Source organism: Bufo bufo, chromosome 8, assembly GCF_905171765.1.
Source record: "Bufo bufo chromosome 8, aBufBuf1.1, whole genome shotgun sequence".
In the NCBI taxonomy this organism is placed as follows: domain Eukaryota; kingdom Metazoa; phylum Chordata; class Amphibia; order Anura; family Bufonidae; genus Bufo; species Bufo bufo.
Window position 1 is genome coordinate 174,002,147 of NC_053396.1, and position 26,743 is coordinate 174,028,889.

Sequence of the window (26,743 nt, forward strand, 5' to 3'; positions counted from 1 at the left end):
CTATAACGATCAGAGTTCAGGTCAGTGAATCCTATGGAGTAATACAGTAGAAAAATACATCCAAATTAAACTCGCGCGAGTCCGGCCTAAACCCACAGGCAGAAATTCCACTGTGGATTTGTCCTGGATTTCGCTGCAAAGTGTGAAATATGCGGAAATTGACATGCTGTGGACCTTAAATCTGCACCGCAGGTCAAGTCTGGGAACCCTATGGCAGCAAACTGGTTATCGCCCCGCCTGCCTAAAAGCAACTATAAGGAGGCAACAGCTGGATAGAAGAAGACAGATTTTAACGTGAGGTTTTTCCAGCATTTCTTTGTCCTATCAAAAATGGTGATGCAACCGCCAGATGATCCCAAGCACACAGAAAAATCACCTACCTAACCTTGACAAGGCCAGAAGTGAGATGACGATTTCAAGGAGGTGGAGCAAAAGGTCATATCATATGTGTGCAAGACATACATAGAAGACAGGTGCGTGGACAAGCAGCGCGAGGGCGGCCGGGCCAAAGGAAATTAAAATAAATTGAACCACTTTCCGGAGGTTAAAACATGAACCAGTCCAATATACATATATATTATTTAGGAAGTAAACTGACAAATGGTCGGAACCACAGATGACATCTCCCCCGTCACCGTCCTTCATCTCCAGCAGAAGCCTGACTGTACAGGACAATGGGGTGAGGGAGGTATAAGGCATAGAGATACATTGTCCAGTAAGGATGGAGGGACGACAGATTGAGGAGAACTTCTGACACCTCAGTGTCTTCGGGGAGGGGAAAAGGCTTTTCCATTAAGTCTCTTTTCTACGGGACGCTACATTTGTGAACAAGTAGTAGGTTATGTTCTGGTTCCTGTCGATGGTCTTCATGCAGCAGAGGAGAGGCGGTTACTTATTCACACAGCTAGGCCAGCTCAGCCCTCCACATGCTGCCGACACAATGATATAGATGATGACCTGCGAGACAAACGCATCTGATGAATCCAAGCCAAAGTGTCACCCGGGAATAAATTATTCTTGTGCGATATTGGTCCTTGAATAAACCACCTTAAAAGGGCATCTGTCAGCAGTTTTGTACCTATGACACTGACTGACCTGTTACATGTGCGCTCGGCAGCTGAAGACATCTGTGTTGGTCCCATGTTCCTATGTGCCCGCATTACTGAGAAATATGATGTTTTAATATATGCAAATGATTCTCTAGGAGCAAAGGGGGCGTTACCATTACACCTAGAGGCTCTGCTCTCTCTGCACCAGGCAGATGTAATTACTTTTACATTGCTAGTGCAGAGGGCGCAGCAGTCGCAGAGAGAGCAGAGCCTCTAGGTGTAACGGTGACGCCCCCTTTGCTCCTAGAGAATCATTTGCATATATTAAAACATCATTTTTCTCAGCAAGGCGGGCACATATGAACATGGGACCAACACAGATGCCTTCAGCTGCCAAGTGCACATGTAACAGGTCAGCCAGTGTCGTAGGGACAAATCTGCTGACAGATGTGCTTTAAGGGGGTGTCGGGGATTAGGAAATGTGCACCTGTAATGAGCAAGCAGCAGATCCTTAGTACTTACTATTGTTACAATAGCAATAATGATGGTCAGCTTCAAATTCTTCATGCACATAGCCCTGGCGAGGTTTCTGCTTGTGGTCTTAAAGGTGACCGACTGCAAAGACAATTAAACGGTTAAGAATTGTGGGACAAATTGCTCCAACCAAATGACAAACAAAATAGCGGGTGCCACTGAACAAACACCTCCCCTACTAAAAAAAAGTCACATTTTCAAAATCAGCGCAAGTAGTGATGCTTGTCCCACCTGAGGTTCAAGCAGGAGTAAGCCTTGCCGAGTGACATCACATCCTTCGTGTGTATCCTGCCCAGGCAGCCATGCAAGGAAGGAAGAAGTGCAAACTGATACTTCAACCTTCCGAAGAGGCTGCATTTTAAGAAATGAATCATAAAAGCATTTGTAAGACAGGCCAGCAGCAGCACACTAATAAAAAGAAACCACTAGATGGCGGTCTTAGGACAGGCTCCGGGCATGTACTAGAACAGGCATCCTCAAACTGCGGCCCTCCAGCTGTCGTAAAACTACAACTCCCACAATGCCCTGCTGTAGGCTGATACCTGTAGGCTGTTTCGGGCATGCTGGGAGTTGTAGTTTTGCAACAGCTGGAGGGCCGCAGTTTGTATTATTCTAGTCCAGGCATCCTCAGACATCTGTATACAGGTGTCTGGAAGATCCAGGGATTGGTCGCCTCATTACAGAGGGGTCAGACTACCAAACTCCTGGAAAAAGGAGACAGAAGGGATATTAGTTTATTCCAATGCTCCTGTATTCATAATGAAACGATAAGCAGCACTGGAAGAGCAATATAGTACTGTATGTCATCTTAAGACTGCATTCACATGGCCATGTACGGTCTGTGTGACGGCCACATTTCCCAGACCGACCGCCGCATCATAGTGAACTTTCCAGCCCAACCTGAGACTCCGTACCAAATGATTCTGTGATTTTGGGACCTTAGACCCTTGGTCAGGCTCGAACTCACAGCATCATAAATATCTACGATGCAGCGAGTTAGACTCACGCCAGCCACGGTTGGTCCAGGAATTGTGCCAGTCACACAGACCGAGAATGCAGCCTAAAGGGGTCGTCCAGCCTTTTTTTTTTTTTTACATTTTACACCCGATCCAGCCATGCCTGTAGAAAAATTCATACCCGCCTGCTCCCAACGCCACCTCCCTGTCTGTCTTTATTGGTCTTTTGGTCCACGTAGATGGGATCAAGTGCACCTCTGCAGCCAATGACTGAACTCAGCGGTGACGTCTCCACAAACAGCATGCCACTGAAACAACCTAGCAGCGACGTTTTGTTTGGGGACATGCCACCACTATGGTCACTGGCTGCAGCTGTGCCCTTGACCTCAACCATGCAGAAGAATACAGATAGGATCCAGAAGGCCAGTGAAGAGAGCCAGGGGGCCAAAACAGAGCGTCGGGGGGCAGGCAAGTATGGATTTTTCTAGAGGTACAGCAGGCTGGGGTGGAAATAAAAATAAAAAGTTGGACAACATGTTAATAGCCGAGCATCAGGATGGCTTCAATATACTCACTAGGATACATGCATTTTCATGGACATGAGAGGGATCTCCACTACCACTTATGAAGCGTCCGGTTATTTTATGCCCACCACTGAACCAGATTTTACAGTTAGACCGTTAGAGATTTATCAGTATAAAGGATGCATAAAAGTGACTTGAAGAAAATGGCGCCCGCTGAACAGATTTATCAGAGTGGCTCCACACGGTATGTTAAAACTGTCCGTTATCGGGCTGTCAGACACCGGGTAAGGAGCTCCTATACTGCGGCGGATAGTGTACATCATCTGGTGTAAAGATTATCCTTCCTAGAAAGCAAATCTACACTACAAGCTCTGTGTGAACGCTGACTGAGCACAGACATCACCAAAGGTTCTACACACAATACAAATCACCAGAGCAAGCAAGAAATACAGGGAGATTTCAGCTCTGAGGCCTACAGAACTGTAATGCAGCTCTGGACTATGGTACAGGAGCAATACAACCATGTAATGTAACTTTGCATTTACATTCATTCCATAGCTGCCTGGTAAGATGGTGTTCAAGGGTGGACACGCCTTATAAATTTGTGCTGCCCACCTTCTTATACATATCTTTCAGAATTTACCGACTCTGTGAGTCTCTGATACTTCATTTGGCAGTTTTGCAATTCAGGCTTCTGGGAAAGATGGATGACAACCCTGTGGTACCGGCCCCACCTACAGAGGGACTCACACTTACCCAATCCCTGCCACTGGGTTCCAGCTCCTTCGCTTCCCCAGCTCTGCTGGAGCTCTCTGGTCTTCCAACTCAACATCTGGTTCATTGCGGGTCACGTGACCCATTAAACATTGTTGGCTAATATGTAAAGGAATATAAATATATTGTATGGAGGGGCACTCAAATATCAGGAATGGATTTCCACTGAAGCAGGTTAATTCAGCACCGGTTTCCAACCTGCATTTAAAGGGGTTGTCCGCTTTACTTATATTGCTGACCAATCCTCAGGATGATCATCAATATCAGATCGGCGGGGGGGCCAACACCCGGCACCGCTGCCGATCAGCTGTTTGAAGAGAAGGCCGCTTTCTACGTCAGCGCTGCCTTCTCTTCATTGGTTACCCGCTCGCCGTCGGAGCCGCATCGGTAAGCAGGCTTAATTACAACTAAGCTGTCCCATTCCCTTCTATTCAAGTGTATAGGAAGGAGCCGTCCCATAGAAGTGAATTTGGCGGCTTGGTTGTAATTACTTCTGCTCACCTCTGTGGTTGCGACGGCGAGCAGATAATCAATGAAGAGAAGGCAGCAATCGCATGGAGTGCGGCCTTCTCTTCAAACAGCTGTTCGGCGGGGGTGCCGGGAGTCGGACCCTCACTGATCTGATTTTGATGACCTATCCTGAGGATAGGTCATCAACATAAATAAAGGGGATAACCCCTTTAAGTGTTTGTCCAAGTACAGTGCGATAAAGTAAAACCATTGGCCGCCGTGGAGCATATGCAGCACGTTTCATTTTATTAGAGAAGATTGCACATACGTATCCACTATGTCCATGTCTGTATGTGCACAGAGCGCAGCTCTAAGTCATGTGTCTGCTAGGGAGCGGAAAGGAAAGGGTCATTCCTCTATATACTTACTGAGTCCACAAGGTTCTCCGTTTTATCGATTAATAGTTCTAATCGTTCTCCTCTCTGGGCTACAAGATCTGGAGGAAGAAGGTAAAATCTGTTAATAAGAATGGAGATCTGGAGCGGGATGTATTCATAAAGCTCATTTATTACACGCTCTGCATGTGCCATCTGCCAGCAGCTCTCGCCTCCGTCCATCAATCCCTGCTGACAGGGGCAAGATGAGGCGGGCAAGTGGTACCCCCATGAATACAGCAAATATCTGCTTTAGGATACAGTCGCACGACCGTATTTTCGGTCCACGTCCATGCAGATCGTACGCGGACCCATTCATTTCTACGGAGCCATTAAAAATGCGCCATATGTAACACATGAATGTCACGCGGGGCATGCCGCAAATAACAGAACATGTCCAATTCTTGCCCGTTTTGCAGGCAATAATAGACATTTTACAATGAAGCCTGCAAAAAGGGGCTGGATGCAAACGAACTTCATCCGTAATTTGCAGATCCTGGATTTGCAGACCACAAAACGCAAGTCGTATTAATGCAGCCTTAAATGGGTTGTCTGCTTTGAACAAACCCTTTGAGAGCCACTGAGACCCCAGAAAACTTCTTATTTTGCAGAGGAATATCTAGAAGGCTGAAGCAGACGGTACAGAGGAAATGTCATAGACGGATTGGCCCAAGTCATCCCAAGTGTTAACCACCACATGCCTCCAATCTGGCTCATACAGGTAGGTGCCCATGAGCAGTGATGGCCAGTTCGCCCGCGAACATATGCGGGCTGCCATCTTTTTCCACAAGTCCGGCGAGGCACAGGTAAGCCCTTACATGTGCCTGTGCCGCGAGCCGGTCTGAAACAAATGCGGTCACCGGGAGCAGGCAGTTCCGAGAACAGCCCGATGAAGGCCCCCGGTGGCTGTTCTCGGAACTGCCTGCTCCCGCTGACCGCACTTGTTTTCAGACTGGCTCGTGCGCAGGCACAGGTAAGGGCTTACCTGTGCCTCGCCGGACTTGTGGAAAAAGATGGCAGCCCGCATATGTTCGCGGGCAAACAATGCGAACTGGCCATCACTGCTTAGGAGTATGGTGGCTATTTGTATACACTGCTTTCTCGTGCACAGACCATACCTATATTCCGGACCATAATTCCTTTCAGCTCGTCCACTTGGGCTTGTGTCTCCACTACACGGTCTACAGTCTTGTTTTCTGAATGATGCTTCTAAAATGGAGTTAAAAGAGAACATGTTATACCCATTGGCACGGCAATATCATCACCCCAGTGGGCGATATCCCATTCTGCATTGTGTACTTCCTTCCCACCATTAGACCTTTACTCAGTCTCTCTCACTTTTCAATCTATTATTCTTTTAATCTGGCAAAAATGGGATTTGGAGATGGGCACAGGACTATTAGATGCTCCTATAAAGGGGTATACCTACCAATATTTAGATCCCAACCCCATTTAAAGGGTCGTTGGGCTTTTAGAAACTTTTGATATTTCACAGCGACATATCAAAGGTTTTGATCGGTGGAGATCCGAGTGCCGAGACCCCCACTGATCATTAGAATGAGGAGAGAGAAGCGGTAACATATGGCGCTCTCTCTCTCTCTCTCTCCTCACTGCAGGAAACGGGCTCAATAGGAGGTCTCTGTGCCCATCTCGTCTACTGCACAGAGGAGAGAGAGACATTCTTTCTCCTCGTCCTAGCCGTCAGCTGGGGGTCTCAGCACTCCAACCTCCACCGATCAAAATCGTCGCTATCACATATCTAAAGTTTGGTGAAAGCTCAGTGTCTCTTTAAAGGGGTTATCCAACCCCTATAATGCCCCCCAAAATGCCTGGGCACCTCATACAGGTTATACTTAGCCCGCTCCCCAGCAGGCTGCGACAGGAATGAGCCTCCCCAGCATCACCCGCGTTGCTAGGGAGGCTCGTTCCCGTCACGGCCCTCTATTGGTTGCCACGCCCGTTGTCGGATGTTTTGATCCGCACGACTGGGAGACACAGCGGCGGCCGTGCGGGCATCAGGAGCGTCTCGGGCGACGGGGAGCGGGGTATGTATAACCTGTATGAAGTCCCTGAGTATTTTGGGGGGCATTACAGGTGCTGAATAACCACTTTAAGCCCAACCCCCGGGTGTAATCTCCACCAGAGGAGTACACAGATCTCATAGGGGCCCCATAACAAAACTTAGTATGGGCCCCCTTGCCCCACCCAGTCTCCCACTACACGTGCAAAGCATGACACCCAGATTTCTGACAAATTTTTATTAAAAACAAATTTGTAATAAAAAAATTAAAAAATGTTCCCTTCACCTTACCCACTTCATGCTACTTCTATGTCGGAAAAAGTGGCATAGGTACTTCATAAATATGGTGCTCATTCTGAAGACCACATTTCTCAGGGTACTTACAACCAGACCACAGGCAAACATACATTGATAATTCATCTTCCCTTCATTAAAAAGCTGTCTGCCTGCAGCCACCACTAGGGGAAGCTCAGTGCATAGGAATTTATAGTTACCATTTACTGGGATGGAAACTGAAGTAATCTCTTTGCATTGAGCTTCCTCTAGTGGTGGCTGCATGAAAATGCAGCGTTTTCAGGAAAAGAAGAGCGTTCAGTGTCTGGACCCCATTGCTCATAGCAGGTGTATGAAGGTATGCCACTAAGCTCTACCCTGTTACAGTTGGTGGGATAGTCCCAGAAAATTCAGGACTTTTGGTACGTGCTACACTTAAAGGGGTATACCTATGGCATATCCACAGGATGAGCTCTCTTGACCCTTGTCTTGCATGTTGGAGCGGCCCCTGTGAACAGACACGTGGCCAGGATTAAAGAACCAGTCAAGCTTGTTTTGCTGCATTGTTTCTTTAAAGGGGTTGTCCCAGGAAAAATATTCTGCATTTTTCCAAACCAGGACCTGGATCTGAATACTTTTGTAATAGCATGTAATTAGAAATGTAGTATCGCCACTGAGTTGTTCACTGAACTCTATCTGTATAGCGCCACCTGCTGTTTGCTCTTTTTTTGCCCAGCTCACTGAGGTTCACATACATGCTCAGTTCCATCCTTCGACTGGCACCAGCTGCGGCAGAAAGGACACGTCCCCTGAGAAAGTGCATGGCACCTAGGCTACCAGCATGAAATAAATCTAGCAGAGCAACTGGAGCAGTGAATGCAGAGATCTCTGGATCCATGTGAGGTACAGGGCTGCCTCTAAGTTTGACATTTTTTTATTTTTTTACTTTACTCAAAAGGATAACTCCCTTCAACTCCTTTAAAAATTAATAAGCTGAAAGTGATATCAGCTATAGTCTGGAAGGGGCTCTCTGTGATAAGAAGGGTTTGTCTGACCTCCAAAAAAATTTTTTGGTGACAACTAGGAAACCATTTAGAAAAAAAGAAAAAACAAACACTGGCCTTTTGAAAGCCCCTCCATGGTCACAGGACTGCTGCAACCAATCACTGGCATCAGCAGTGATGTGGTCCCATCTACCGTAGTACTTGGTTGAGTGAAAGGCAATTACTTTTTTTTTTTTTTTTTTTTAAACAGTTCCCTAGCTATTTTTCTGGAGGTTGGACAACCCCTTTAGGCTAGGTCTACACGACGACATTTGTTGCGTGACAATGTTTATAATGGCAGTCTATGGTGTCACACTGCAACATACAACATGCTGCGACTGCGACAATCGCAGAAAATCCATTCGAGATGGATTTTTCAGCGACTGTCGCATCGCAGCATGTTGCAGAGCGACACCATAGACTGTCATTATAAAAACTGTCGCGCGACAAATGTCGTCGTGTAGACCTAGCCTTAAGGCCTCTTGCGCGCTGCAGGATCCTATGAACAATGTCTGTCAAAAGGCAGATAGACTCTGTGGGCTTGTTATAAATGTGTTGTAAATTTTTTTCTTCTAAATTCCTTATGGATCCAAAAGAAACATAAAATGGTAGAGGAGCAGACTACCGGAGTTACCGTATCTGGCACAGCCGGACACCGCTACACACGCCGCATCCCCATAATGCGATTTGTCGGGTTTCTGGCAGGTTTGCGGCATGACTACTGGCTTCGCACCCGCGTCGCTTCTGATGACCGCCGATGCATTTCCCCGTCACGTGGATAAAAACATACGATGACTGAGGGGGAGGGCAGCCAATAGCAGGCCGCGACGGTAACGAGCCTCCCTTGCGTCACCTGCGATGCTAAAGTAAAAAAATATACACTGCTCAAAAAAATAAAGGGAACACTTAGGCTAGGTCTACAGTCGTGGCCAAAAGTTTTGAGAATTTTACATAAATATTGGAAATGGGAAAAGTTGCTGCTTAAGTTTTTATAATAGCAATTTGTATATACACCAGAATGTTATGAAGAGTGATCAGATGAATTGCATAGTCCTTCTTTGCCATGAAAATTAACTTAATCCCAAAAAAAACCCTTTCCACTGCATTTCATTGCTGTCATTAAAGGACCTGCTGAGATCATTTCAGTAATCGTCTTGTTAACTCAGGTGAGAATGTTGACAAGCACAAGGCTGGAGATCATTATGTCAGGCTGATTGGGTTAAAATGGCAGACTTGACATGTTAAAAGGAGGGTGATGCTTGAAATCATTGTTCTTCCATTGTTAACCATGGTGACTTGCAAAGAAACGTGTGCAGCCATCATTGCGTTGCATAAAAATGGCTTCACAGGCAAGGATATTGTGGCTACTAAGATTGCACCTCAATCAACAATTTATAGGAACATCAAGAACTTCAAGGAAAGAGGTTCAATTCTTGTTAAGAAGGCTTCAGGGCGTCCAAGAAAGTCCAGCAAGCGCCAGGATCGTCTCCTAAAGAGGATTCAGCTGCGGGATCGGAGTGCCACCAGTGCAGAGCTTGCTCAGGAATGGCAGCAGGCAGGTGTGAGCGCATCTGCACGCACAGTGAGGCGAAGACTTTTGCAGTGCTCCAGACTAAAAAAAATTCCTAGTAGCCATTGGCTCCTGAACTGAAAAATTTAAGAGCCAAATTAAATTTTTAGTCGCCAAATCAAAACCGAATCAAAATGTTAGTATCGTGACAACGCTACGCCGATCAGATTGGCGTAGGGTTGTTTCGATACCAAAGTTTTGATTCGCTTTCGTCACCATAAAAAAGTATTGCGATACTCAATACCGTGCAAAAAAAAAGAAAACCCCCAAAAAAGCCGCGTGCATTTTGCATTTTATGAAACGTTCGGCCCATAATAGAACAGTCCTATCCTATTTTTTGGGGTGACAAGGTGACTAAAAATGGCGAATGCTCACCGCATAGGAGAATTTTTTTTTAAATTTAATAGTTTGGACTTTTCGGACACAGCGCTATGTAATATGTTTATTTATTGTTTATATATTTTATATGTAAAATTGGGAAAGGGGGGATTTAAACTTAATATTTTAGGGTACTTTCACACTAGCGTTTTTCATTTCCGGCATAGAGTTCCGTCACAGGGGCTCAATACCGGAAAAGAGGTCTTCAGGTCAGTCTTTTTGACTGATCAGGCAAAAGATAAAACCGCAGCATTCTACGGTTTTATCTCTGGCGAAAAAAACTGAAGATTTGCCTGAATGTAAACATTGGTGGCGCAGTGTGCCCCCCCCCCCCCAACACCCCAGTATAATAAACATATAAACATTGGTGGGCAGTGCCAATGAGGGTTAAAAAAATAAATAAAATTAACTCACCTCCTCCAATTGATCGCGTAGCAGCCGGTCTCCTGTTCTTTCTTCAGGACCTGTCATCACATGATACATCACATGATCATGGACCATGTGATGGAGCTCAGTGACGTCACCACAGGTCCTGAAGAAAGAACAGGAGACCGGCAGCTGCGCGATCAATTGGAGAAGGTGAGTTAATTTTTTTTTTTTTAACCCTCATTGGCACTTCCCACTGCGCCACCAATGTTTATTATACTGGGGGGGGGGCGCACTCAATGTTTATTATACTGGGGGGGGGGGCCGCACTGCATCACCAATGAAGATGACTGACCTGTTAATACAAATACAGGAGGCGAGTGCCGGAATCAAATAGCCGGCACCCGACCTCTATGACAGGGAGCTGCGATCAGCAGCAGTTAACCCCTCAAGTGCCGCTCCCAGTGTCATAGAGGTCGGGTGCCGCTATTTGATTCCGGCACCCGCCTCCTGTATTTGTATTAACAGCTCAGGTATCTTCATTGGTGGCGCAGTGGCCACAGCCCCTCCCCCTGTCCCTCTCCTTATTGGCCGCGGCAGCAGCAGCACAGGGGGAGAGACTCTTCCACTGCGCTGCTGAGAAGAACATGATAGTTCAGCTCCTGTGCCCGCCGCTGTATTCAGAGCTGCGGCGTGGCTCTAGTCGCAAATGGCGACAAGACTAAAAAGTCTTGTCGCCATTTGTAAATTCTAAGTCGCATTGGCGACCATTTTGGTCGCCATCTGGAGCCCTGTTTTGGAAGATGGCCTGGTGTCAAGAAGGGCAGCAAAGAAGCCACTTCTCTCCAAAAAAAACCATCAGGGACAGATTGATCTTCTGCAGAAAGTATGGTGAATGGACTGCTGAGGACTGGGGCAAAGTCATATTCTCTGATGAAGCCTCTTTCCGATTGTTTGGGGCATCTGGAAAAAGGCTTGTCGGGAGAAGAAAAGGTGAGCGCTACCATCAGTCCTGTGTCATGCCAACAGTAAAGCATCCTGAGACCATTCATGTGTGGGGTTGCTTCTCATCCAAGGGAGTGGGCTCACTCACAATTTTGCCCAAAAACACAGCCATGAATAAAGAATGGTACCAAAACACCCTCCAACAGCAACTTCTTCCAACAATCCAACAACAGTTTGGTGAAGAACAATGCATTTTCCAGCACGATGGAGCACCGTGCCATAAGGCAAAAGTGATAACTAAGTGGCTCGGGGACCAAAACGTTGACATTTTGGGTCCATGGCCTGGAAACGCCCCAGATCTTAATCCCATTGAGAACTTGTGGTCAATCCTCAAGAGGCGGGTGGACAAACAAAAACCCACTAATTCTGACAAACTCCAAGAAGTGATTATGAAAGAATGGGTTGCTATCAGTCAGGAATTGGCCCAGAAGTTGATTGAGAGCATGCCCAGTCGAATTGCAGAGGTCCTGAAAAAGAAGGGCCAACACTGCAAATACTGACTCTTTGCATAAATGTCATGTAATTGTCGATAAAAGCCTTTGAAACGTATGAAGTGCGTGTAATTATATTTCACTACATCACAGAAACAACTGAAACAAAGATCTAAAAGCAGTTTAGCAGCAAACTTTGTGAAAACTAATATTTGTGTCATTCTCAAAACTTTTGGCCACGACTGTACACAACGACATTTGTCGCGCGACATTTTGTTGCACCAATGTCGCGCGACAATTTTTATAATGGCAGTCTATGGTGTCGCACTGCAACATGCGACATGCTGCGACTGCGACGCAACAGTCGCAGAAAAATCCATCTCGAATGGATTTTCTGCGACTGTTGCGTCGCAATCGCAGCATGTTGCATGTTGCAGTGCGACACCATAGACTGCCATTATAAAAATTGTCGCGCGACATTGGTGCAACCAATGTCGTCGTGTAGACCTAGCCTTAAACAACACAATGTAACTCCAAGTCAATCACACTTCTGTGAAATCAAACTGTCCACTTAGGAAGCAACACTGAGTGACAAACAATTTCACATGCTGTTGTGCAAATGGGATAGACAACAGGTGGAAATTATAGGCAATTCGCAAGACACCCCCAATAAAGGAGTGGTTCTGCAGGTGGTGACCACAGACCACTTCTCAGTTCCTATGCTTCCTGGCTGATGTTTTGGTCACTTTTGAATGCTGGCGGTGATTTCACTCTAGTGGTAGCATGAGACGGAGTCTACAACCCACACAAGTGGCTCAGGTAGTGCAGCTTATCCAGGATGGCACATCAATGTGAGCTGTGGCAAGAAGGTTTGGTGTGTCTGTCAGCGTAGTGTCCAGAGCATGGAGGCGCTACCAGGAGAGAAGCCAGTACATCAGGAGAAGTGGAGGAGGCCGTAGGAGGGCAACAACCCAGCAGCAGGACCGCTACCTCCGCCTTTGTGCAAGGAGGAACAGAAGGAGCACCGCCAGAGCCCTGCAAAATGACCTCCAGCAGGCCACAAATGTGCATGTGTCTGCTCAAACGGTCAGAAACAGACTCCATGAGGGTGATATGAGGGCCCGACGTCCACAGGTGGGGGTTGTGCTTACAGCCCAACACCGTGCAGGATGTTTGGCATTTGCCAGAGAACACCAAGATTGGCAAATTCGCCACTGGCGCCCTGTGCTCTTCACAGATGAAAGCAGGTTCACACTGAGCACATGTGACAGACGTGACAGAGTCTGGAGACGCCGTGGAGAACGTTCTGCTGCCTGCAACATCCTCCAGCATGACCGGTTTGGCATTGGGTCAGTAATGGTGTGGGGTGGCATTTATTTGGAGGGCCGCACAGCCCTCCATGTGCTCGCCAGAGGTAGCCTGACTGCCATTAGGTACCGAGATGAGATCCTCAGACCCCTTGTGAGACCATATGCTGGTGCGGTTGGCCCTGGGTTCCTCCTAATGCAAGACAATGCTAGACCTCATGTGGCTGGAGTGTGTCAGCAGTTCCTGCAAGACAAAGGCAATGATGCTATGGACTGGCCCGCCCGTTCCTCAGACCTGAATCCAATTGAGCACATCTGGGACATCATGTCTCTCTCTATCCACCAACGTCACGTTGCACCACAGACTGTCCAGGAGTTGGCAGATGCTTTAGTCCAGGTCTGGGAAGAGATCCCTCAGGAGACCGTCCGCCACCTCATCAGGAGCATGCACAGGCGTTGTAGGGAGGTCATACAGGCACGTGGAGGCCACACACACTACTGAGCCTCATTTTGACTTGTTTTAAGGACATTACATCAAAGTTGGATCAGCCTGTAGTGTGTTTTTCCATTTTAATTTTGAGTGTGACTCCAAATCCAGACCTCCATGGGTTGAAAAATTTGATTTCCATTTTTTTTTTTTTGTGTGATTTTGTTGTCAGCACATTCAACTATGTAAAGAACAAAGTATTTCAGAAGAATATTTAATTAACTCAGATCTAGGATGTGTTATTTTTGTGTTCCCTTTATTTTTTTGAGCAGTGTATATATATATATATATATATATATATATATATATGTATAAAATCTATCAGCCTGTCATCTGCTGGCTGAATATTAAAAAAATACCCTGCAGGGCTGTACTGCCGCTGTATTCCCCATAATAATACTGTATCAGGGGTCTGCTATGTACCATGTGCATAGGATGAAGGGTAAGCGCCTTTTCAGTCCAGTGAATTCTATTGTATGTCCACACAAAGAGCAACAAGCATCCTCTATGCGTGTGGTCACATGACGGCCGGCGTGTATTCAGTGCGGGGGTCACATGTGCTCATATGAACGGCTTACAGAGATTGTGATCATGAAGGGCTCACATGACTGATGACTGCTGCTCCTCCCTCGTCGCTGGGATCAGGTTACGAGACTCAGCTTCAGATCATCCCACCTACAATGTGAATACTGGGTCTCGCTCCTCTCATCATCGTCTACTCACCAGCTGCGCTGCGAGGACACTGGAGAATTCGCTGTTCATGGCATAGGGGAGAGCGGTCTGTGCCCTGGATCCATAGGTTGTCTGAAACCTCTTCCTTACTTCATTCAAGAAAGTAAAAGCCCGGGAACGCTCAAAATCCTAAAAGTGACAAATATTCAATATATTCTTCATTGCTTATAAGCACACAAACACAATGTATCAATTCCTTTGTTACATAAGCTTTCCCGCCATGCATACTTCTTAAAGAGGGCCTCTCCCCTCTCCTGTCTGTTTCAGTATTCCTCATAATATAGGAGTTCTGGAGCATCTTTTCTTAAAGCTCTGCATTGTACCATTCCTCCGTTATTCTTCCTAGAAATGTATAAATAAGTTGCCTATTGGGTGTTACCAGTTTGGGGGGGGGGGTGTCCCTTCATATTCTGATGCTAACCAATCAGCACTGACAGCATCAGACTGTACAGGGACACCCCCCTTTGACAAAGGGAATGGTAACAGCCACTCAATTTATTCCTAAACTTTCAGTAGGAATAACAGAGGAAAAGCATGACACAGAGTTATGAAAACAAAACATGCGGCAGAATGGTTATTACTTGGGGACCACGAGTATTTATTAAAGCAGACGTGGCAGGAGAGGGGACAGATGCTCACTATGACAGACCTCTTGGAAGACGGGAATCGCTGTGGTATGGGCATGCTGTGTCTATAAGAGCGCGCTGCCGCTGGACACTATACAGGGGTTGGCATTGATGGCATATTGCTAGGATATGCCATCAATATCAGACAGGTGCGGGTACCACCTCTGGGACCCGCTCCTATCTAGAGAATGCGGCCCCCCAAACTGAAGGCGAGCGCGCCGCACATGCACGGCCACCCTCTATTCACCGCTATGGGACTGCCAGAAACAGCACTCCCATAGCGGTGAATGGAGGTGGCTGCTCTCTGCTCACTTTGGGTATTCCGTTCTGGAGACAGGAGCGGGTCCCATCTCTGACACCAAGCTGATGCTGATGGCAAATCCTAGCGATATGCCATCAATGTCTCAAATGGATGTACCCCTTTAATGTACCTTTTGGAAAGAGTACTCACGTCATCGGTGATGCAAAGGTAGATGATTCTATCCTGACAGATGTAATGGAACAGATAACTGTTGGGAAAAAAAAAGACAAAAAGAGGGAACTGTAAAAAATGTAAAAAATGGGTAACTATAACAATCGTACATAGCTCTGAGGAGAGGTCACTGGGGGACTCGTGCCCCCTCACCCCCATGGAACATGCTAAATATCGATTCTTAAGGGTCGTCTATCAGATCTGCTGTTAACACTGAGACGTGGAGGAGTCGCAGTATGGACACAAAAACCAATTCACATGCATCCGAAAAATCTGTGCGGATAGTCAGATAGATGGCGGGTTTTAAATGCACAGCGTGTGTAATATATTGCAGGCTTTCCCGGTGAGCTGCACGTAACACATTAGCTGTGAATAACTGCCGCACGTGAACGTGGCCTAATGAGCCGCATACTGGCCCTGAACACCTCACGGCCTCCTCCATCTGACTGTATATATGGAGGTACTCTCCCCCTAGAAGCAATGAATAGAATACGTCACTGTACACACGAAGCCTGCATAGCAGAGCATGGCGGCTCCGCACTAATACGCTGCGTTGTACATGAGCTTAGCTGCACTGTCTCATGCAGGGGTAGGCAACCTTCGGCGCTCCAGCTGTTGTGAAACTACAACTCCCAGCGTGCATTATTGCTCTGCTCTTCTCAGAACTGACATAGAAATGAATGGAGCATGCTGGGTATTGTAGTTTCACAACAGCTGGGGTGCCGGCGGTTGCCGACGCCTGGTCTAATGGATGTCGGAGGTAGTCTGAAATCCACCTTCACGGGTCACTTCTACCCATATATCGAGGAAAATGAGGGCGCAGTCTGTACCCAACTAATACTCCTATGGCCAAGCGCTCAAGGGTATACAGCAGCATCAAGGAGGATCATAGGACACGTACTGGACTCCTACGCTGGACGTCCCTCAGGAGACCCCGGGGCATGTGAAAGAAGGGAACAGTGACCCGTCAGCTCCTCTGACTTGTCAGTAAATGCTTATATTACTCATGAAGGCACAATTCTTTGCATTGTATTGTTGCTCTGTTATTCCTCCTAGAAATTGGTGACTAAATTAAAGGGGCTTTCCCCGCGAGATGTTTGAACTGATCACCTAACCTCCGGATAGCTGGATTGAAGTGAATGGGGCTGAGCTGTGCCTAGGTCATGTGACTGATGAACACGACATCCCATGGCCTTGGGAAAGCCGAGAGAGAAGGTGGCGGTGCCCTGAGGGGTGTGGGGGGGTGCGGGGGGTTGAGAGCTAGTGTCAGACCCCCACGGCTCAAATACTGATGACCTATCCAGGGAATAATTCATCAGTTCAAAAATCTCGGAAAAAAAAAACTTTTAAGAAATTAATGTTATCTTCCCCTTTGTCCAATGGGTCGTGTCCCTACAGTCAGTCTGTTTAGGGACGCACCCTCATCTGGTAACAGGACCGTCAGTTTACTCACACCTTACCAGGAGTATTAATAGAGGAATGACAACTGATACTCCAGAATTGCTATTTCATATGGAATAGACATATCAGAAGAGGTGAGAGGGCCCCGCTAGGATCAGCACCAGTGGGTGTAATTGCTGTCATCAGATTTTTGGCACGAGCCTAGTAAGGAATATACAACCACGCACAATATCGGGAAGGACGACCCGAGCCAGCGCCGTCTCACCCACCCAGCACCTCACCTGCCATGAGAGTACGTCAGCTTGTTGTTTTCTGAGGGGATCTTGGCCAGGATCTGCTCCGTCACCTCCAGGAAATTTCCTCCGCACCAGGCATGCTTCGCCAGTATGGTGGTTCCCCTCGCAACAACCGAGAACAGGATGGCCATGTCTCCCCTGCGAGAACAGAACAGACATGTTAGAGGTCAGTCCGCAGGAGCTGCCAGCTCTGCGCTCATTACATAGATCCAGCATCTCCAACATCAAGCGTCAATTATCTGCCGGATGAAGGACACGGTCAGCTTGGATTCTTCTCATGATGTTCCTCGCTGGTGGATGTGATGTTAATTGGAGGAAAAATCATAGAGACAAGGTCAGACATGTCTTCTGAGTCAATCTTCCCAGGGTGATCACTGGAGATGGCAGAGGGAAGGGGTCTGTGTCACTTATTAAAGGGCATCTGTCAGCAGTTTTGTACCTATGACACTGGCTGACCTGTTACATGTGCATTTGGAAGCTGAAGACATCTGGTTGGTCCCATGTTCCTATGTGTCCGCATTGCTGTGAAAAATGATGTTTTAATATATGCAAATGAGCCTCTAGGACCAGGCAGCGAAAATGTCATCATACCTGACCCTGCCGTTGCAGAGAGAGCAGAGCCTCTAGGTGTAACGGTAACGCCCCCATTGCTCCTAGAGGCTCATTTGCATATATTAAAACATAATTTTTCACAGCAATGCAGACACATATGAACATGGGACCAACACTGATGTCTTCAGCTGCCAAGTGCACATGTAACAGGTCAGCCAGTGTCATAGGGACAAATCTGCCGACAGATGCCCTTTAAGTACTGGCAGAATCTATAAAGAGGAGGATGGGAGTCCTAGGATCCACTGGGCAGAGCGAGCACTGGGTCAAACTTGCCCATCATAAAATCCTGCTCTGGCCCAAGCTTCAAAATCACAATGACCACAACACGGCCCACGTGGTCCAGGCGCGCTACCCAACTTCCAGTGGAGATCATTTTTCGCGCGCGTTCCTTCTGGGACAATTAAAACCTATTTCTGGAACCTTTGTGAGTCGACTTCATCCGAAGGGATGACCAGGCAGTCAACGTTCAGAAAACGACTGCCTAAGGCCACATGCACACAGTGCGGATCACGCGCAAAAAACTGGCCGCGTAGTACAGCAACAGCGAAGATGATGAGATTTGTCAAATTTCATGTACACAGTGTGGGTTGTTGTTTTCTTGTGCGAAAATTGACCTGCGGTGCAGATTGTGGAATCGGTAGGATGTCAGTTGTTTGTGTGGATTTTCAGGACATATTTTACTCTTTGCAATGCAAAGGGCGAGATCTGGCGCAAATCCATGTCCGAATCCCCAGGTAACGCATGCGGATTTTGGTGGGAATTTGGTGCAAAAAACACACAGAAAATCCGCATAAGCTACACTGCCGTGCACATATACCCTGACACGCGCAGACACATGGCGACATCTGCATAAGCTACACTGCCGTGCACATATACCCTGACACGCGCAGACACATGGCGACATCCGCATAAGCTACACTGCCGTGCACATATACCCTGACACGCGCAGACACATGGCGACATCCGCATAAGCTACACTGCCGTGCACATATACCCTGACACGCGCAGACACATGGCGACATCCGCATAAGCTACACTGCCGTGCACATATACCCTGACATGTGTGGCGCAGAACTGTGGCGAAATCTGCATGAAAATCCACATAAACTACACTGCCGTGTGTACGTAACCTGAGGCCTCATGCGCGCAACTGTATTTTGCATCTACGTCCGATCGGCGTCCTTTGCGGATTGTGCACGGACCCATTCATTTCTACGGGTCGGAGACGCAGATATTATCTGTATGTAACACGTCATATTTAGTTCACATTGTGGACAAGAAAATCACTTCTAGGGACGGGAGTGAGAAAGACGCAGACTGCACGCAGAAGGTGTCCGTATTTTGCGGATCCGTGGACTACGGACTGTAATATGGATCCTAAATCAGTGGTCTAAAACCTGCGACTCCCCAACTGTTGCTAGACGAGGATATCTTGTAAATTCCGCTTGATGACCGGACTGGCCTGCACAGGGTGAAGACAATAGGGTTCCCGCTGTGGTTTCACTTTCCGGATACAGCGGCCTCGCCGTGCTGCCAGGTGCACCTTGTACTTGGCGGCCGCATCAACCAGCGCTGACTGTGTGCACAGGCGGAACCAGGAAGAAACTGGATTTACTAAGTGATGGAAAACACAACATTGTGTGTGAATGTGCTTAAACAGTGAAGTAAGAGATGGTTGGGGTGGAGGGATCTGTCCGCCGAATCAGGGACACTACAACGCCCCATCGTCTTGTGTACTCAGCTCCTAGGCAGACTTAGGAGTCTCCTTGGTGACAGGCCATGTGCAGTCGGACCCCGCAGTCATACTCCAGTCCATCTGTCCCCCAAATTTGGTAGGCGGACAGATGGATGGACACGCGGCGGAGGTATTCCAGAGGGACTCCTTTTAGGGGTTGTCCCTTTTCAAAATTAGCCGATTGCCTTGGATCCCACTTTGGGCACCCCTGGCAACCGACTATCTGGGGAAGCCGTGGCCATTTTTGTGTCTGCCCACTCTACGATGTCCATGTGCCCTAACAGGCCCATGAATGGGAATTGTCTGCACGAGACAGCCCCTTTAATAAAAGCTTTTGCCCCCCAAAAACTGATCACTAGGAGGGGTCAGCACATGGGAGCAAAGCCTCCAGGATCCCACTACGTGGTCCCCACAGTTTCATAGATCTCCCCCTACTTTACAGAGACATCGGACAACGCTCTAACTAGCACACTGTTAGGGCACATGCACACCAACATTTTATTTATTTTTTTCTGTGTCCGTTCTGTGTTTTGTTGCGGCCTGTATGCAGAACCATTCATTTCAATGGGGCCGAAAAAAAAACGGAAAATACTCTGTGTGCATTCTGTCTCCGTATCTCCGCTCCGCCAAAAAAATAGAACATGTCCTGTTATTAGCCTTTTTTTTTTTTACACGCATCAGTTTTGCGCTGCGGGAAAAATGCAGCATGTTCTATATTCTGCGTTTTTCACGCAGCCCTGGCCCCATAGAAGTGAATGGGGCTTCAGTGAAAAACGCATTGCATCCGGAAGCGAGTGCGGGTACAATACGTTTTCACTGATGGTTGTTAGGAGATGTTGTTTGTAAACCTTCAGTTTGTAAACCTTCAGCGCGAGTGGCAAACTTTGTAATGCGTTTTGCACTCGCGTGAGAAAAATCGCGCATGATCTTTTACCATGGTGATGGATCATGTGATGACCGGAGTGACGTCACCACAGGTCCTGTTCAGTAAAGGAGACACAAGGAGATGCCGGGCTACGCGATCAAGTGGATTAAGGTGAGTTACATTATTTTTTTAACCCCTCCAGCGCTAGTTTACTTTGCATTCTGTATTAAGAATGCTATTATTTTCCCTTATAACCATGTTATAAGGGAAAATAATACAGTCTACAGAACACCGATCCCAAGCCCGAACTTCTGTGAAGAAGTTCGGGTTTGGGTACCAAACATGCACGATTTTTCTCACGTGAGTGCAAAACGCATTACAATGTTTTGCACTCGCGCGGAAGAATCACGGGTGTTTCCGTAACGCTCCCGCAACGCCCGTGTGAAAGAGGCCTTACTGTTTTAGTAACCACTGGCCTCCCCCACGTAACAATAACTTTGAAGCATCTATTCTTTTGGCTCTATGTTGTGCCATTCCTGTATTATTCCTGCTAGAAGTTATGAATTTGAAGTTACTAGCAATTCACAATGAAGGTCCAAATGGGTGTTACCAGTTGGGGACCTGTCCTTGCACAGTCTTACACTGGCAGCATTGATTGGACAGTGTCAGACTGTGCAGGACCCCCCCCCCCCCCCCCCAACTGGTAACACCCATCTGGACCTTCATTGAGAAATGCTAGTAATTCATTTATAACTTCGAGCAGGAATAGTGCAATGTAGAGTCATAAGAATAGATGCTCCAGAATTATTATTACATGGGGAATGCAAGTAGTACAGACAAGTCAGGAGAGGGGACAGATCCTCTTTAAACACTAAAATCAGGGTACACGCTACGGGGGGGGGGGGGGGGGGGGCAGACCTAGCAGTTGCACAAGTGACCAGGTGCCGCAAAGGGTGACACCAGAGAAGGTAGGAAGGGGTGCTGGTTACAGATTCTGCATTGGGCCCCAGGACCAGAACGGATGAAATGGGACAAAGGCAATGAAAGGGGGATAAGCAGTGTGAGGAGCAGAGACTGGAGGGAGCGCAGCAATGACAGGCTAACCTCCGTTATAATCACAGCGCCTAATAACACAATGGCTGCGCTCGCCAGATAATTACTGTTTTGCCTCTAGTTCTTCACGGCCTATTAGACGCTACGGTTACAAGTCTGCAATCCAGTAACTAGAATAATTGCACCGCTAGACGGCTCGGATGATGGGAGTAATGAACTCCAGTCCCACAGCTATGCAAAGAGGACCTCTCATGAAGACCACCCCTTCCTAGATGCCCCGTTAGGTGTATGGACATCATAAATGGGTCTCTTTAAAGGGGTTGGTCCAGGTTTGACACTGGTGGCATGCCATCAATGTCAAATAGGTGCGGGGCCCACCTCTGGGGGGGGGGCCCTGTTTTGGACATATGAGGTGGGACCTGCACTTAGCGGTCTAGCGACAGACCATCAATGTCCCAGATGAGAGTACCCATTTAGATGATCATGAGTCTGGCCCCTAACAATCAGAATGGCCTGTTACAAAGACCTATTACTTTCAATAGAAGTTACTGAAATCCAGCTAAAGGGGAGCTGCCCCCTCTCCTGACATGTCCGTTTTAGTAACTACCTGCCTACCCCACGTAATAAACAATTCTGGAGCATCTATTCTTATTACTCTACCATGTGCTATTCCTTTATTATCACTGCTAGAAGGTATGAATGAATTACTACCAGTTTGCAATGAAGGTCCAGATGGGTGTTACCAGTTGGGGGCGCGTCCTTCCACAGTCTCACACTGGCAACACTGATTGGGTAATGTTAGATTGTGCACGGACACCCCCGCCCCAACAGGTAACACCCATTTGGACCTTCATTCTGCTATCCATTCATTCATAACTTCTAGCAGGAATAATAAAGGAACCGTACAATGTACCGTAGATGCTGCAGAATTGTTATTACATGGGGAACAGTCATGTCAGGAGAGGCAACGGGGCCTCCTTAAAGCTTCAGGAGCCTATGAGCCTATCCACTTCAGACAACCCCTTTTGTTAGACGCATCCTCTGCAAATAAACGGATTGCCCCAGTCCGCGGTAATCTGGAGGGTGGGAGAGGCCAAGGATCGCGGCACATATAAGGACCGAGTGCTCTTACGAACGCTCGATTCCGAAACTGCCCCATGTAAGGCCTCATTCAGACGGCCATAGTGTGTTGCGCATCCGCAAAACACGGATACCGGCCATGTGCGTTCCGCAATTTGCGGACCGCACATATGGCCGCAACCATAATGGAAAATGTCTATTCTCGTCCGCGATTGCGGATAAGGGCTCGTTCACACGACCGTACCGTTTTTTGCGGATCCGCAAAACCCGGATGGCGCCCGTGTGCCTTCCGCAATTTGCGGAACGGAACAGGAGGCCTATTATTGTCCGCCAAACGGACAAGAATAGGACAGGACTCGTGATTTTTGCGGGGCCACGGAACGGAGCAACGGATGCGGACAGCACACAGAGTGCTGTCCGCATCTTTTGCGGACCCATTGAAATGATTGGTTCCGTATACGGAACACAAAATACGTTTGTGTGAACGAGCCCCAAGAATAAGAAATGCTCTATCCTTTCCGCGCCTTTAAAAACAGATGGGACCTGTACCTAGAGTATACTTTTTAGAAGTCAGGGACCCCCCCCCCCCCCCATAACACACACCGGCGCCACATCTGGCACTGGAGACCACGCTGGCGTCCACACCAGTATGAGGGTCTAAGGCTATGGCAGAAGGACCTTACTGTATTCGCACAGACTATCTATTAAAGGGGTTCTCTACCTGGGACTTGTGAGGAGGGTCCTAACAATAAGCTGATTACGTGTCTCCTTCCTGGGACCCCCAGATGTGAGGAAACCAGTATATATGTCCATACACATGCTCGTTCATTCGCCAGCTATCCCCCCTGACTCCCGCATACATGCATGCTTGGCTCGGCTGAGCGATGCCTGCGCTTCCAGTAACCGGAGAGGAGAAAGCTGCCGTCAGAACAACGGGATTGGGCGCTGCAATTTAATTTTCTTGATCCTTCTTTCACCGAACATCATTCATCTGTTGAGGGAGAGTCGGGAGACCCCCCTACACATTAGATAGATGGCCGACGCTGCCACAATCGGTGGGTTTGGCGTCAGTAATCGAATACATAAGAGGGCCTTAAAGGGGTATTCTGGTTCTAAGAAGTTAGCACATAACTATTAGATTAGTAGGTTCCCCCTTCTTAACAATGGAGGTCCCATAACCCAAAGTCAAGGTACGTGGCCGGTGGAGCATGCGCAGTGCCGCTCCATTCATTCTCTATGGGACGGATGGGAACAGCAGAGCGCTGTAGTACGCTGTACCATGAACGGAGCGGCAATGTGTACGCTCGACCAGATGCTCCATTCATTTGGTGGTACGGGGCCCCCACTCTTGTAATGAGGGGGGCTCCCAGCAGTCAGAACCCCACTGATCTAATAGCTATCCTGTAGATAGGGGATAACTTCTTATAACAGGAATTCCCCTTTAAGTGTTCAATTAACTCTGAATTCCCTAATAGTGTTGATGAAAATGGGTTTTCCAAACTAGACAACCCCTTTAAAGGGGGTATTCTGGTTATATAAAGTTGCCCCCTATCCACAGGATAGGAGATAACTATCAGATGGTGGTCCTAGCACTGGGACCCCCCACCGATAATGAGAACGGGGGCCCCCCAGAAATGATTGGGATACGGGGGGCCCTCGTTCTCGTGATGGGTGGATCCTGGGGATAACTTTATAGAACTGGACTCCCCCTTTAAAAGGAATCTACAAAATTAATTCATGACAAGTTCTGCAGGTAATTGCAGCAGAGTGTCCCTTTAATATCGGGCTGGTGAGCGGTGATGTCAAGGTCTGTAGCTACAATACGGGACTTAGGCTGGATGTGTAAGGACCGGAGACGTATGCACATCCCTACGGACAAGATAGATCTCAGCACCAGTCCTCAGGTCACCTGCACAGACAGACATGGGAATTGTTTAACGGGGAACTACAAGTCCCAGCATTTACAGAGTCAAAACAGCATAAAAGTCAATTTTCATCATGCATATTTACCACTGCTTTCACTTTTCATTACAGCGTCCCATGACGGCGCCTGCACAGCGTTTCCTCCTCTGCAAGCCAAACATTGGACAGGCGCCAAAATCCACTCACCTCCATTCTATATTTATTGCTCCTTCGGACATCGGTTAATAGGTCGGACCCCCAATAAACAGCATTCCTGCTATGTAGTCATCAGTCAGTACATGAGGCTCTGTACGACGCTTATCTCCTGAGGAAAACCTACTACAGGGAAGGGGCTGCTTATCGCTACCATAAGACCGGCTATGCTTCAGCCCCGCTTTAATATAAGGCAGAGATGCCCACCCTGCAGCCCCCCAGCTCCAAGTATCAGCCTACAGCTACTAGGGCATGTTGGGAGTTGTAGTTTTGCAACAGCTGGAGGGCCACAGGTTGAGCATCCCCGATATAAGGGAACATCAGGACTTTGGTCATTGAACCAACTACTTTGGGCCCCTCAGATGGCAGCAAAACACCTAATATTTCCGTAGGATGCTGGCGGCATCAGCAGGGCGAGCAAAATATGGTAGACTTTAGGAGCTGGTCAGACCACTATGGGACTGCAGACCCGCATTAAAGGGGTGGTGAGGGCTTCCATGGTTTGTAGTATGGGTCTCATTAGGGCATCATGCACACAGCAACGTCCGTATTTGGGACCGCGGACACCTTCCGTGTGCACTCCGCACTTTTCTCACTCCTCTCATTAGAGATGCCTGTTGTAGTCCGCAGACCAGAACAGGACACGTTCTATAAGGCGCGGAACGGCCGTGTCGATCTGCCCAAAAATACGCTGATAGCGCACTGACAAAAAATCTGGTCGTGGGCATGACGCCTAAGGCCTCTATTACGCGTGAGTGAATCGCCGACGCGTGCCCCTTGACTTGTCCCAATTCGCTAGTATATGCCACCAACGTCACATAGGTGCGGGTCCCATAGGTGGCTGCCAAAGAGAACGAGGGTGCACCGCACACCTTCTATTCACTTCTATAAAAGTGCCAAAAATGTGCTCCATTCCCTTCCAGAAGTCCCATAGAGGTGAATAGAGCGGTGAGTGCGCTCTCCATTAACTTCTATGGGAGTTCCGAAAATAGCTGAGTGCGCTCGCTCCGCCATAGAAGCGAATGGACAGCACGCTGCGCATGCGCGGTGCACTCTCCTTCGCATTGGCCACAGTTCCACAGATAGGTGCAGATTCCGGCCTATTTCACATTGGTGCCATATCCTGGCGATACGCCACCACTGTGTGAGATAGGCCAACCCCTTTAATGTGGGGACACCACGGAAGCATGACCCAATTTTCTTCTGTGGGTACAGATCCCTCACGCACTTTATAGTCTATGGGGGAGATTTATCAAAACTGGTGTAACGTAGAACTGGAGTAGTTGCCCATAGCAACCAATCAGATTCCACCTTTCATTTTTCACAGCTCCTTTGGAAAATGAAAGCTGGAATCTGATTGGTTGCTATGGGCAACTAAACAAGTTCTACTTTACACCAGTTTTGACCAATCTAAACCTTTGGGTCGGTGAAAATCACGGACCATTGCTAGCAGCCTCTGTGGATAATATTTAAACAATTACATGAATTATTATAAATTGACAATTAATTGTAATAGACTTGGCACCACGTAATAGGCGTGCGGTGCTGCGTACAGGGAGGGGAGGCGCAGCCGTACACGCAGAAGAGCTTCAAACCACAGCATCACTGCGTTGCTCATAGCAACCAATCAGATCGCATCATTCATATCCCAAACCGTTTTGGAGAGATGAAAGCCGGGCTCTGATTGGTTGCTATGGACAAAACTGACTAGCGCACATTATGACGAGTTGCCAAGGTTGCGCTGTCAACGCGGCGGATAGAAAACCGACAGCATTAATCGCTGCGTTTACAGGGAACGCGTATGACAACATATCACATGACAGCACAGAGCTGTGACTGCACTAAAAATGCAATTTCCTGTCATTTCAAAACTCCCTCTTGAGCCTGCAGACATGTCACATGAGGCTGCTGACAGAGCCTGCCACTCTCCCCTGTGATGTCCCCTCACACTCCATTATCTGGACACTCTGCCCTGCTTGCCTCTAATTATTGACACCCAGCCCCCCCTCACCTTCTAATGGTGTGACCCATCCCCCCCTCCCCGTACCTGAAATGGCTCCGGCCGTACAGTGTAGATACAGACAGGGCGTTATTTACATGCCAGGACCCTGCAGCTGCTTCCTCCCTGGACTGAGCACAGATCACGTGGACTTCC

At 47.8% G+C, this 26,743-nt stretch overlaps 1 protein-coding gene across 1 annotated transcript; it reads right to left on the reverse strand.

The window, feature by feature from the left end:
- Positions 1–26,743, reverse strand: VAMP7 (vesicle associated membrane protein 7). Its single transcript, XM_040405111.1, has 8 exons — positions 26,636–26,743; positions 17,114–17,266; positions 15,411–15,468; positions 14,325–14,462; positions 5,840–5,930; positions 4,716–4,783; positions 1,572–1,664; positions 1–957 (listed from the first exon to the last, which is right to left on the reverse strand). Exons 2-8 carry the CDS (start codon positions 17,257–17,259, stop codon positions 889–891), a joined length of 663 nt encoding a protein of 220 aa, XP_040261045.1. The 5' UTR covers positions 17,260–17,266; positions 26,636–26,743; the 3' UTR covers positions 1–888.